The sequence below is a fragment of the Aptenodytes patagonicus genome, chromosome 6 (genome assembly GCF_965638725.1).
Source record: "Aptenodytes patagonicus chromosome 6, bAptPat1.pri.cur, whole genome shotgun sequence".
Lineage (NCBI taxonomy): Eukaryota > Metazoa > Chordata > Aves > Sphenisciformes > Spheniscidae > Aptenodytes > Aptenodytes patagonicus.
Window position 1 is genome coordinate 45676552 of NC_134954.1, and position 13339 is coordinate 45689890.

Genomic DNA, 13339 nt, shown 5'->3' on the forward strand with positions numbered 1-13339 from the left:
TCCTCTATCAACCTACAAGCTATTGCAACTTTTTGTATCCGTTCTTTCTAGGAACAAATTAATTTTTCTTCTGCCTTCTCTGATGATCCTCCACTTGTTTCTATAGATCTGCTGCTTTTTAGGAGTAAGATACCACATTAATTGTACTGCAACATAACATGTACTGTGGCACAAGGCAGGCACGTTCTTACGAAGTAATTTACAGCCCTAACTTATGAGCAACAAAAAAACTGAATGTTTCATCTGCTAGTAAATTGTCAAGTTCCTTTATATCATACCATTTGTACTGCAAACATACTATGTCTTCATCCCAGAAAGAAGCCTGGGTTCATCAATTAAGGACATAATTGTAAGAACTGCCAACAGCCATACTGAAAGGAGAGTTGAAGTCTGATTTTTATCTGAAGTGAGGCACTAAACCAATGAACTGTAGATAAAAACTTTATTTTTTTTCAAGGGAAAGCAGGTAAACTCAAAAAATAATTTAGTCCAGTGAGTAATTTTTCTGTAAGTAGCAGTTTACTCCTTATTAAAAGGGCTATACAAATAGTCACTTAGAAGATGTTAATTCAAAGCCATCAAAAAGGGAGGAAACGCCTCCCTTTGCTTTGTTTCACACTAAACACATTCGTAACTGCTTGTTGCCGTTTTTCTGTGACAAATATGGATATAGGTTACCAATACAAAAAACAGGAACAACAGCTCTCTGAGCAACAAAAAACTCCTTTCTTCAGCTGTTGGTTGTGTAGGGATGCTAACAGAGAGTGACTGCTGCAAAAACCTTTTTTTAAAAAAAAGTCTTCTGGCTGTCGACCTTCATGCTCCAACATCAGAGGCTGTAGCTGGGTATCTGTAGCAATACAGTTTGTTGTCTGCACCTCCACTCAATAGCAGCTGATGAGGGGAAAAGAAAACTGTGATTAACATCAGAACTAAGCAAAATACCTACACAAAAGTTGAGGACTCTGATTTTCTTTCTTTTGAAGACATAAAAAGAAGTAATGAATAATGAACTGTTAATGCATGACTAAAACCCAGAATCAAAGTGCAGAAGCAAGCTTGTGTCTTACCCTCCTCCTAAAATTAGAAGCAAAGTTTTTGCAGGAAAATTTCTAAAGCTTTTCCTGCCTTTTACTGAGAACAGGAGCCACACTGAGAATCTTGAACATTAACAAAATGTTTTTTTCCCATTTTATACATGTGTGTACCACTACAGTAGCAGAACAGCTTGCAGAGAGGATTATATAGTTCCCCCCTTCTACATGTACTGCCATGCCCCAGCTGTCGGTTCATGCTGCTGCTTTAGTCTCCATGGCAGCAAATGGTACCTCGGAACATGTATTTTCTCAGCAAGGTGTGGTGCTGTTCTCGTGTCTCTCCTTGTCTGGAATATCAGTGTAACGCCCACTTAATGCTACAGAGCTTAAACGCCCATCCTACTCCTTTGCACAGTAGCATGGGGAAGTGCTGCAGTGCGTATGACAGTAACACCCAGTATCAACCACAGCACAACGAAAACTTCCTGTTCTCTTCTGTCTTTAAGCATAAAGGAAAAAATAGTCCATGACTGCTTTTAGCCCTCTTCCTAACCACCACGCATGTAAATTGAGTAACTCGCTCTTCAGATTCTTACCCCTGCTTCTGTCCAGTCCACACACAAAACCTTGTCTTCATGAGCAGCCAAGTCATACAGAGGAGCTTTGCAACTGGTAAAACACAGGTATTTACAGTCACACGTTTGAAGTTACGTGAGTAATCACAGAAAACAAAATTGGTCCCTGGAAGAAATACTATCACGATGCTATCAAACAGATGTGGTCTAGCAGTTATAAACACTTTCAGAGAGTACAGATATCTACCATCTGTGATGTTTTCTCTGCTTTCTCCAGAGCCGATCACATCAGTGTTAACCTCTTCTACATCCCCAAAGAGAAAAGCAGCAACATTTTTCACCTGCTTGCAAACTACCTTGAGACTGAAATTTAATCAATCTGCTTGTTAGGAACAGTTTATTATATAGTCTCCTTCTTCCATGTGTGGCTGCTGCTCGACTGTGTGTGTTTTCCAGAAAAGCCATTTATGTCTTCTGAATGCAAACCATTTCATTGCTTGGAAATTTGTAATGAAAGGTCTGAAGAGAGTATTAAGTGAAACTTCACACTGTTAGGCACACTCCTTAGAAAGAGAATGTATTTTGTTCCTTTAAATAGAGGAATGGTTAGCAGACCTTCTGCTGTTCCTAATCCCAGGAGCAATGTTATGGTTGCTGCCTTCTGCACGTCAGTCGATGCTGCTGTTAATGCCAGCTAAGTCCCGTGTTGGAACGCCATACAGCTCTCACAGATGTTAAGCCACAGGTCCTCTGGTAGACTACAAATATTTTTCTCCCTTTTGTTATACGCTTGACTCCTAAAACCTAGAGGATTTTCACAAATGCCACAGGAGTTTCCAATGAATGTCTCAGACTGCTTTTACTATTTCGTTAGGTTAACTGACCCTGTAAGCTTACATGCCTTTGAACAGCAAAGGACACGTTTATTTTACCTCCTTGTGTCCCAGAGCTTCACAATGTTGTCCAGAGAACCAGAGATCAGCTGATGCTCATGGGTGGGTGACCACTTCACAGATGTCACCCAGCCTGTGTGAGATGTCAGAGACAGGAGAACCAAGGAGCCATCTGAACAGAAAAAGAGGACAAAAAAGACATCAGTAGATGCCAGCTGAAACGGGCACTTTTAAGATGCATACAAAATCCAGTGAGAAAAGCAGCCAGCAACATATTTGTGTTCAAGGTAAGTGTTTCTCCCACCAGTAATTCTGACTTCAAAAATCAAGGTGAACTTTAAAGAAAGCAAACAAAAATATAAGCCACAAGTTCTGGGGGGAAAAAAACCCCAAACAAACAAAAATCAAAATGTATTTTCTTGTCACTAAACTCTGTTTTCAAAGATGTTTGAAAAAAGCAAACAAAAAAAGCGCTTTTGTTATTACATGTAAGATAATACTGTTAAACTCTGGATTAGATTTATAGAAGCAAAACAAGTAAACATGTCTATGAATTACATCTGGTAGGCTCGGTCAGAAGTTATCCGCAATCCTGTCAGACGTGGCACAGCTATATCATAACAAAGTGACCACTATTTCACTTTAATGATGGTCCGACCAACTTAGGTGTGAACCTTACAAAAAAAAAAAAGTTCAGGCCTGCAACTTCAGTTGAACATTCATTAGTAAGTTAAAAAAAAAACAAACAAAGGGAAAACCTAAGATGAGTTAGTTTTCTAAATTATTAGGTAAGAAATCAAAAGAAGTCTTACACCAGATTACGGAAAACAGACCTAACCTTTGTATTTAATAAAAGCCCCCGAACGGCTTGTTTCAAGCAGAGGGACCAGGAAAGAGTTTGTGAGATGTCTCCCAACAGAAAGAAGTTCTGATTTTTGAAAAAACAACTTGGAGAACATGCATGTTTTAGCCTACCTTTGCTGCGAGGATCCCATAGTCTAATATGTCTGTCAGTGCTCCCGGATGCGAGGCGTCGACACAGTGGTGAGTAGGAGACAGAATTAAACACTTTGTTTCCTGTCTGTCAGAAAAGAAAACAGTAACTCTAAGAGAGGAGCTACTATTTTGCACAACTTTTTTCTTTGAGCTGGACTTCAGCTGAACCTACAAAGTATAACGATCTCACCAAAGTTGATTTGAGATCTCCAGTCTCAGCGTCCCAGAGTTTAATGGTGTGGTCCCATGATGCGCTGCAAATTTCTTCAGCATCTGACCACAGCACAGAGGAGACAGCTTCTGTGTGGCCAGAGAGGGTTGCCAGGGGAGTCTAGAATTTAAAGGTGAGAGGAGATTAGACTGAATATCGTCAAAAAATCTATTATTTCAACAAGTAAAAATACGTGTCTGATCAGTCTGAGACATATCACCAGAAGTTTTCATATAGTCACTTCTAACAAAGAGAAATTATTTTGTGGGGCCACACCTCTAAAATAAAATCCTGGACAAACTTGGAGCTCATCTTACCCTTGTTAGTCCCAACTGTTCAGTTTTCTGCTTCTTCCGTGGTCTGTTAGCTGCTTCTTCCATTTCATCCTCTTCATCCGTAGGTACTGTGACAGAAGACAGTCAGACTCGATCTAGAGGTTTTTGAATTGCATTTCCATATAAGTAATTAAGCAAAACCCCGTATTTACAGTACCTAACCTGTCTATGATTCATGAATATTTTAACCTTACACCTCTGATCAGATCAGTATTATCTCCATTTTGAGCAAGAGGAACATGAATACAAATTAAGTGATATTCTCCAGGTCACGCAGTTTTAAAATGAAGTCGCAATGAATTTAAGACCATTCTTGCTCATCCTTACTCATGGAAAATTCCAACAGTAATTCAGGTGTGTGATAAACACAACCTTTCTTTTAGATACAACACCTACGTATATACTCCCAAACTGAAAGAATATGACTTGGAACAGTGAAAGAAAGCATTCAGATCAAATGAGATTAGTCTACATTTTTCCTAGAAAAGACCTGGTCATCCTACTGTCCTCCATATTATGGTGTCAATAATAGGACAGGAAAATAACCCACAAACTTGATTTGTAAGAAGTCTATACTCAAACCTGCACATTTATATAAATCCATTAAAAACAAATGAAAGACAAAGTACTGTGTTCTGAATAAAATAAACATCAGCACGCAGTTGACAACCGTATCTGAAATTGTGTTACTGACCAAAAAAGTAACAATATAGTGATATATAGCCTTACAAAGCTTACAAAAAAAAAGTTCTAGCTTGCTTTTAATATTACAGACTCAAATTTTCTTAAAGAAAAAGGTATTCAGATAGCCATCTTTCAGGCTGTTGTAAGTACAGGTTTTTTTAAGCCAGTGAAGAATTCCAGCTCATACTTATCCTACCTGCAGACCAGATCTTTAACATCTTATCCCAGGATCCACTGCAGAACTGTATGAACAGAAACATTTTGTTAAAAGTTGATCCAGACAGACCTTGTAAGCCATACTAAATACACTTCCTACTTGAAAAATTAACCAATGGGTTATAACACACGAACAGCGCTGGGCTCTTCAAAGAAAAAAACTAAATGTTTGGCATAGATCAAATTATTCTTTTTCCTTCCTTTGCAGGAAAAATATCTACAAAATATCTCTTTATTTCCTGTCTGATATTGAGTCAAGCTGGGAGCGATGACTCCACCTTTGGTGTGAGTGCTCTTAACTGTTGAATTCCTGGATAAAGGGAAAAGCCCCCTTCGACCACCAGCTTTTTCTGAGTATCACTCTGGAAATTTTTTTCCCCACCAAAACTACTGTGAAAATTTAGGTCAAATTTGAAAATAGTTCATTATAATGCAAAATTCACATGCGTTAAAAGTAAAATTTAATTAAAAATAAACATTCAACTACACTCACAGAAGTCAAAAGCAGCAGTATAATGGCTTGTGCTCTCTAAAGTCACCTTCAGCTTTTTGTGATATTAGAGGTTAAGTGCATCACTTTGAAAAGATGGCCTAGTGCTGATGTAGCACTCCTAATCCTCAATAATCACCATTTGTAACAAGACTGGAAACTTATCAGTGTGTCAGTCATAATAACATGATGACTAGTACCTATGCAGGGACAAAAAGATGATTTTTGAGATACGGGCTGCTAACATCCTAAAAGACAAAGGTTTTTTTCCGGGAGTCACTCACTTTAGTTCTCGTGCAATCAACAGCTATGGAGTCCACACTCCCAGCGTGTCCCCTGCAGCAGTGAAGGGCTTTCACTTTGTTTTTCTCCACGTTCCACTCCCATAGCAGGACAGTTTGGTCCATAGAAGCACTGAGTAACAGGCACGATAAACTATCTGTGGAAGAAAAAAAGTCATGCTCGTACCCAACTCGGCTTTCCAAAGTATAATTATTCTAGTCAAAGAAATAGCAGATATATCGAAACTCATACATATCTCAGTTTACCTCATGTTACCCTGCAAGCACAATTAATATAAATATACATACCAATATTTGTTAAAGACGACTGCAAATGGATAGACAACGTACATGTTAAACTAACTACACTCATTACTGTTAAAGGACTGTTTTACTCGCACCACGACTTCATTTCTAACACCACTGACAGAGATTGAAATAATTGTAGCATTTAGATAATTAAATATTCATGGTTGAGGAATGCTGACATTTCTCCCCCAATAAATCAAACTATTACTGCTCCCCTAATATATATACTGACCTTGCTTCACCCATGCCACATCCTTCACTACTTCTGTATGCCCAGCTATTGTCATGATGGATTTTCCTTCCAAAGACCAGATTCGAGCAGTCTGATCATAGCAGCCAGTTAATATCCTACAGGGTACGGAATTTGAAAGATTATTGTCTTTTTAAAACCAACAATGTTTTTATGAAAAAAAGCCTCAACCAGAAACTTGGAAAAATATTAGCATAGTAACTGGTTAGCTGAAACTAATTCAAAATATAGCTACTTTGTGTGTTTTAAAAAAAAAAAAAAGTTTGGAAAAGTAAAAAAATCTTTTTGTTACAGAGCAAAGCTTCTTTAAAACCTACAACTGCAAGGCTAGGAGTACAGGCCAAAAAGAAAAGCAATGAGAGTACTGCATATTCTGGTAGGTGAGACTTAAGATAGCTTACATCATTTAAAATAAAAGATAATTTGTTGTTCATGGTATGTTACCAGAGGATCTCAAAGCATTTTCAAACTATTACTTAATATAGGAACATTGCCTAGTTGATTGGAAAATGAATGTGAAAATACAGTAGAAAAGGACAATTATGGTTGTTTGGGTTTTTTTAAAAGAAAAGCTATGCATAAAGGTACACTATTATATTTGTTGCTAATGAATGTCACATTTGAAGTCAAGGGTTTAAGCTAAAAAGAGAGATAAGGAAATCTTGCTGCCCTTTAAGAGAAAGAATAGTAAACAGCATTTATATTGTCCATTTGTATTAACAGTATCTCATGTTTAGTGACTGTAGCTGTTTTCTACTTGTGCTAAAGTCACTGTCAGCACAGAATAGAGGTGTTGAAACTGAACTGCTTGCAAAAGCAAGTAGCTGACTGACTTGACAGGTTAAAAAAAAATAAAACAAAAACAGAGCAAAGAGGGGGGAAAAAAAAACCCAAACAGATTATTAAAGAGACAGAATACCACTCCATTTGACACCATGGACTCCTCTGCACACAACAGGAATAAGCAAGACAAAACTTAGAATTGGCTTAGTGTGGTACCATTCTTCAGTGGCTTGAACAGAACTGATCCAGTCATCATGGAAGATGCATTCCTCTGGCTGAGGGGCCATATATTTCTCCACATACTCTATTTCCACCACTTCTTCCTGAGCTCACAGACAAAATACTTATTTAGTGCGGGTTTATTTTTTTTTATCAATAACAGTAATATTTAACTGTAGTGTGGTGCAAATACACAAGTTTATTGGGCAAAGATCTTGGTATCCAAGTCCTTTGCCACATTAGTGGAATTAAAGTCTTTAGAAAAAAGTGTCTGAATTGTATCGCTTTCCATATTTTTATCAAGTTACTATTAATAGCAAGCTGGGAAGGAAAAGCAAGTAATTTCACTCTTCTCAGGTTCCTCTTTTTCTGTATTTACCCATAGAAAACTGGTGTCTAAAATACTTCACAACATTTTCTAGAGGTTATACTAACCTCCCCCATTATCTAAGAGAGTTGGAGACAAAAATATATTAATGATGAACTGAGTAAGACAAGAATTTCCCCTCTGAACTGTATACAGACAACAGACTGGATAACGATGTTCCTTGCACCGCTCAGTCCCATACTCTCTAATCACTTTGCAGTTCAGAACAGATATATACACACAGGGAAATCTCCTGGGAAAGTCAGAAAAGAAATAAAACCGAGCAAGGACATCTACCTAGTCAGGATGACAGTGTAATACCTAAATCAGACTGAAGCAAACTGGCTAAGTCTGTTCTACTGTCCAAGATGGGGAAAAATTGAGTATGACTTACCGTGGAGATATTTTCCATTTCCATGTGCGTGACCAGTGGCATACGCAAGAACTGGCCATTGATAAGGAAGTCAAATTCCACATATTTGTGATCCGCTGAAACAAAGCAGGAAAAACCCATGTTCAGGTGTCACTATTTATCTGATACCATCAAGAACAGCATGATTCCGTGGCTGGTTCAGGAGAATGGAGCCAGCAAGAGGTTAAAAAAGACAAAAAAACAAACAAAAAAACCCCAACAAAACAGTCGGTTTCTTCTCCCAGTTTTAAGTGGGCAGCCCATGAATTCCACAGGATTATGTGACTTAAGAGGAAGGAAAATTTGCTGTTGGGGTTCAAAGAGTTAAGTTTGCCTCTTACTGTTAACACATTATTTTCTAAATCCTTTTCTCCATAGCTAGGTCTAATCAAACCTCAGTGGTGCTTCATCACTGTTCTGTATGGAGTTTGCCACTGCTAGCCCACATCTTTATCATCACTAGCTAGAGCCCTGTATATGAGGCAGCAATAGGAAAATCCTAAGGATTTTTGGTTCATATTTCTCCCCCTGTAATGGCATAGTTGACAAAGGCCCCACATTTCGACAACAGCATTGCACTGTGCACTAGTTTTCTATTCGAGGTTGTTTGCAATTTCATGGGTTAAAAGCAACTTGCAGAAGTCTCAGCAGGTTAAGATACAATTAGTCTAGTTTCTTATAGAAAATGGGATTTTTCAATAACATTGCACAGGTGTCTTTCCCCCGAAAATCTTTCAAGTCAGTCGGGCCCATTTCAGCTAGCATTGACAGAATGGTCGAGCTCTTCTCAAAGGCTTTCATAAAAACCAAACCTTTGGTTTCATTAGTTCTTTTGCCAGGTTTTGGGGAATACTTCCCTTCCTATCTGCTGGGGCAGCCTGGTCTGTGGTGCTGGGCACACACTAATCCAGCCTTTGGAGCATTTCTCCTGGGTCTGCCCACCAGCACTGACATCTGCCGAGTTTTAGATCAAGTTCAAAGAGTGCCTTACTCTGGATAGCCAGACCGAAACAGAAGGGCAGGACCGGCTCCGGCTGAAGCCTGACCTCACCGAGGGGCCTGTGGGTATCAGGGTGCTGCTTCCGACTTTGACAGCACGTTTCTTTGGCCGGGCCTGCCCCGAGCCGTCCCGCTTGCGGCACCGTGCACTGCAACGGGTCAAGTTCAGCCAAAGCATGAACCTGACTCGCCTGGTGCGTACGGCCGCGGGGCGGCTCGTGGCAGAGCCGCAGCCGGGGGCGTGTGGTCAGAAACACGGCGATGAAGTGGAACTTGTCACCCCTCGGCAGAGCGGCTCTGAAGGAAAAGCGAAGGCGCCTGCTCGGGGCTCCGCTGAGCTCCCGCTTCGGAGAAGCGGCGGCCCGCCCCGGCACCTACCCTTGCCGGCCGCCAGCAGCTTGTTGATGAGGTGGCTGAGGTCGGTGGTCTCGGAGGCCGCGGGCACCGAGAAGGGCACATCCTCCACGGCGTACCTGCGGGCACACAGCGCCGTTACCGCCTCTGCGTTACCCCCACCTCAAACCCACCCCCCCGGCCCGAGCGGGCGCCCCCTCACCTGCGGTTCTCGGTGCGGAACCGCGCCGTGAGCTGCGCCATACTGCCGCTGCTACCGCCGCCGGCCTCACCCCCGACCACGTGCCGCGATTAGCCGCGCCCGCCGGCGGGGCACCGCCTCCGCGCCCGCCGGCCGCCCGCCCGCCGGCCCCGCCGAAGCCCCTTCCCGCGGCCCGGCCCGGCCCCCGCTGCCGCCGCCGAGCCCGCTGCGCCACGCGGCCGGCGGCGGGTTGCCGTAGAGACCACAATGCCCAGCATGCCGCGCGCGCCCCGGCCCGCGAGCCACGGCTCCCGAGAGGCCCCGCGCCGCCACCTTCCCGGCGCCCTCCGCGCGTCCCCTCCCTCCTTCCCTCCCGGCTCGAGGGCGGGCGCCGTGGGGCGCGTGCGCCGAGGGGCGGTCTGCATGGCGGTGCCTGCGGGAGCCGAGGCGAGGTTGAGTAGACTCCTTCTGGATCCTCCGCCGCTCCCCGCGGGGCTGGCGGCGGCCGTGCCGCCGCGGGCCGGGCCGCGCTCTTCCGCCGGGGCGGCGGGCGGGGCCCGCGCTTGTGTGTCCCGCTCCCCCCGCGCCCCGGGGCTGTGGTGCGGAGGGGTGTGACGGGGGGGGCCGGGGGGCGCAGGGTGAGCCGCAGGGGATGAGGTGCTTCCCGTTGCCCTCAGGGCTGGGGCGTGGGGAGCGCTTTCCGTGGGACACTCGCAGGCCCTTGCGCCGCTGGAGGGGGGTCCCGTGGCTCCCCTTCACCGGGGGGCCGCCTTGCTGCACCCCGGCCGGGCCGGGCGGTGCGGGGCAGCCCGCGGTACCGGCTTTGCCCCCGTGTCGGTGCGTAGTTTCCCGTGCAGGGCTGCGGCGTTGCTGGAGCCGGCGAGCTGGCGTGTGGGACTGTTCGCTGCTGACGGTGTCTTCTCGGTGTAACTTGGGTTGTATTTCTTTGCATGTAAAGTGACACATCAACAATAAACTTCCTACTAAAAGTAATAAACCCAACACGCAGTGGACTTTAAAAGAGGCTCTAAGTGAATTTGCTTTTTTGGGAGAAGGCTGCTTGTGTGAGTACCTGCTTTGTACTTGCTTTATATATATTTTTTTCCCGCTTTTTTGACAGTTACTTGTGGCCTCTCGGGGAACAGTTGAGCTTTCCCTGTCTGGTGACTCAGGTTGGGGCAACTTGTTGGAGCAACTTGTTGGAGCAGGCAGGTGTTGAGTCTTGAGGTTTTGTGAGACTCTGAAATCTCATCTATTTCTTAAGTGTACTTAAAAGATCTAACATTGTTTGTCAGTGTAATTGGCCCAGGTGCATTTCCCAGATACTTGTGCTAGCTACACGAAAGTGATTTACTTGAGAAACCTTTTAAGTAGGTGTCCCCAGATCTTCTGTGCATTCTTAACTCTATCTGCCTGCTCTTCCATGACAGATATAAGCTAACTATCAAACCTGATACAAGTTAATATAAAGCTAATTGTAACTCATTTACTTGAGGGTATCGCTATGCCCTAATTCCCTCCCTGTTATGTTTTACTGTAATTCGTGCCCTTCATAATGGTGGTAGAGAAATGTCATCAAAGGTAGCTTTTTCAGGGAGAGTGTTTAATTGTTGTAAGCTATGGAATTATCTTAAATCTTATAAAACCTCTGAAACATTTCATGGAAAAACCAAAAAGATTGTTGGTGAGGCATTCCACTGTATGTATTTCCTGTCAAGAAGTATAAATTAAAACCGGAATGGGGAATATTGCTATCAGAAGTGCTGAAAACATGAACTTGTACAGTCAAGCTTTGATTTACTTTTTTTTAATGGGTCTGCATTGAAGACTTGAAGCTTGAAAAACATAGGAGAATTCCCTCCTTCCTGCCCCGACAGAATACTCCTAGGTAGAATGTGCTTATTATCACAATGGACTTACCTGCTTTTTACAGTTTAGGTTTCTTCTCATGACTAAAATCTTGCAATATTGACTCAGTGTTAAAATAATTAGCTCTGGGATTTTGAAAGGCAGTACTTCCCTTTGGGATCTGGCTGCATGTTGCCTTCACAAGGAGGACTCGTAACTGAGGGAAGGCAGAAGCAAGCATTCATACGAGGCCTTAAAATTATGTCAGTCTAGAACTGGTGTATTTTTAGGGACCACTGCTTGTAGTTGGTACCTAGGTATTGATATTACCATAGAATAAAGAATTGGAGGCAAGAAAATACAGAAATCTAATACTCTGCCTTAAGGCAGGACGGAGATGTGACTGGTCAATAATAGGATTTTAAAGTAATGCTAGTTTGACTTTTCTGTTAGTGTCTTTAGAAGTTTATATATAAAGAATCAGTATGTGGGCTTCTGGATTAGCGAGGAGATTGCAACCGTTATGAGAAAGGTTCACCTCAGAGTGGGCATTGAAATCCTGTTCCTGTTGAGAGTACCTGATGTTATACAAGTTGTGTCTGTGGGTGACACTCAGTGAGAACCTAGCATTGCAAGAGGTGCCCCTGGCTTTGACAGCTGTGTTATCACGGGAGTTCTTGATGGCTAAATAAATTGAGATCTGACTGCCTTTTGTGTTTTGCTAAATGATCTTGAACTATCAGTGCGTTTGCCTTTGGAATTGAAGCACTGATGGTAATGTGTAGGCTAGATTGCAGTGCATAATGTTTGCTCTCTTGAAGATCCTGTCTGTAAGACCCTGCATAAAATGCTCATGATGGTTATCGTGTTTGCCTGTGCTAGCAGTTTCTGTGGCTGCTTGCTCTCTTTGTAGAGTTGAACCAAGGATAGCAATGGCCATAGATTTCCCTTTATTTTGAGCGAAGTGCTTCCCAAATGGAGGCAGGGCGAAGGAAGCAGTCCTATGGCATTAAAATGCGCTAACCCTTGAGTTGGAAACGGCCTTGGAGTGGTGGACTTCATGGAGACCAGCCTGTAGAGTGGTTTGGGTGGGGCTGCATTAAGGCTAAAGCTGAGGCATGGAGAGCTGCCTGTTTGATGTGTGCGCTGAGGATACAGCTGTCGATCCTGTTTTACACTAACATTAAACTCCCACATTTCTCCTTCAACCCGTTGTTAAATGTGGGATACAACGGTGTTAGTATTGGAAATTTTTGTTGCACTTATGTAGAGTGTTTGTGAAAAGAAGAGATACTTGTATGTTATTTACTCATTCATGAAAAAATATTCATACATATATATGTATACAGGATTTAACTGTCTTGTTTGGGGAATTTATTAGCAGTATTTATACAACTATAAAATTTCTTAACTATGCATGTACTTGTAAGTATCTGTAAAAGTATATTTCTTTAAGACAAAAAAAAAATCTTTTTTGTTTGGGGTTGCACAGCACTTAGGTTAATGAAACCTGGATGGTTAAACCATGAAGTTCATTGTCCAGGGTGATGTGCGTGCCAGTGGTTTGCCTGGGTTAGAACAGTGAATAGACAAAGTCACAAGGCATTTTTTAAACACAAAGATAAAACTTCAGATATTTCTGGGCTGCTTATAAGAGGAAGCTGGATAAATATCACTGTATATTTACCCTATGCTGTCATTTTTTCCCTGAGCTTTATTATTAACCAGTGTTAGATACAGGATATTGGGCTACTCACGCCATTGGTCTATCCCGATACAGTCGTCCTTGTGTTCTGTAGTTGGGTTCCAGCACTCAGGGTACATGCCATCGGTATCTCTGGAACAAACTTCTTCAGTTTATCTCAAAGAACTAAATGTGCTGCTTTGGCAAAACTGATG

At 42.6% G+C, this 13339-nt stretch overlaps 2 protein-coding genes across 5 annotated transcripts in view; one reads left to right on the plus strand and one right to left on the minus strand.

Moving 5' to 3' along the window:
* Positions 1–425: 425 nt before the first annotated feature.
* On the minus strand, positions 426–9697 carry WDR12 (WD repeat domain 12). The gene is made up of 13 exons (XM_076342384.1): positions 9614–9697; positions 9436–9530; positions 8041–8135; positions 7277–7383; positions 6260–6375; positions 5722–5876; positions 4928–4973; positions 4030–4115; positions 3692–3832; positions 3481–3586; positions 2545–2677; positions 1634–1706; positions 426–894 (listed from the first exon to the last, which is right to left on the minus strand). Exons 1-13 carry the CDS (start codon positions 9652–9654, stop codon positions 817–819), a joined length of 1272 nt encoding a protein of 423 aa, XP_076198499.1. The 5' UTR covers positions 9655–9697; the 3' UTR covers positions 426–816.
* A 294-nt stretch (positions 9698–9991) lies between these two features.
* CARF (calcium responsive transcription factor) overlaps positions 9992–13339 on the plus strand; it is a 36586-nt gene continuing 33238 nt past the window's right edge. For all 4 annotated transcript variants that reach the window (XR_012995665.1, XR_012995663.1, XR_012995664.1 and 1 more), the window contains exon 1: positions 9992–10044. The gene's annotated coding sequence lies outside the window, so the exon portion shown is untranslated. The remainder of the gene's footprint in view (positions 10045–13339) is intronic.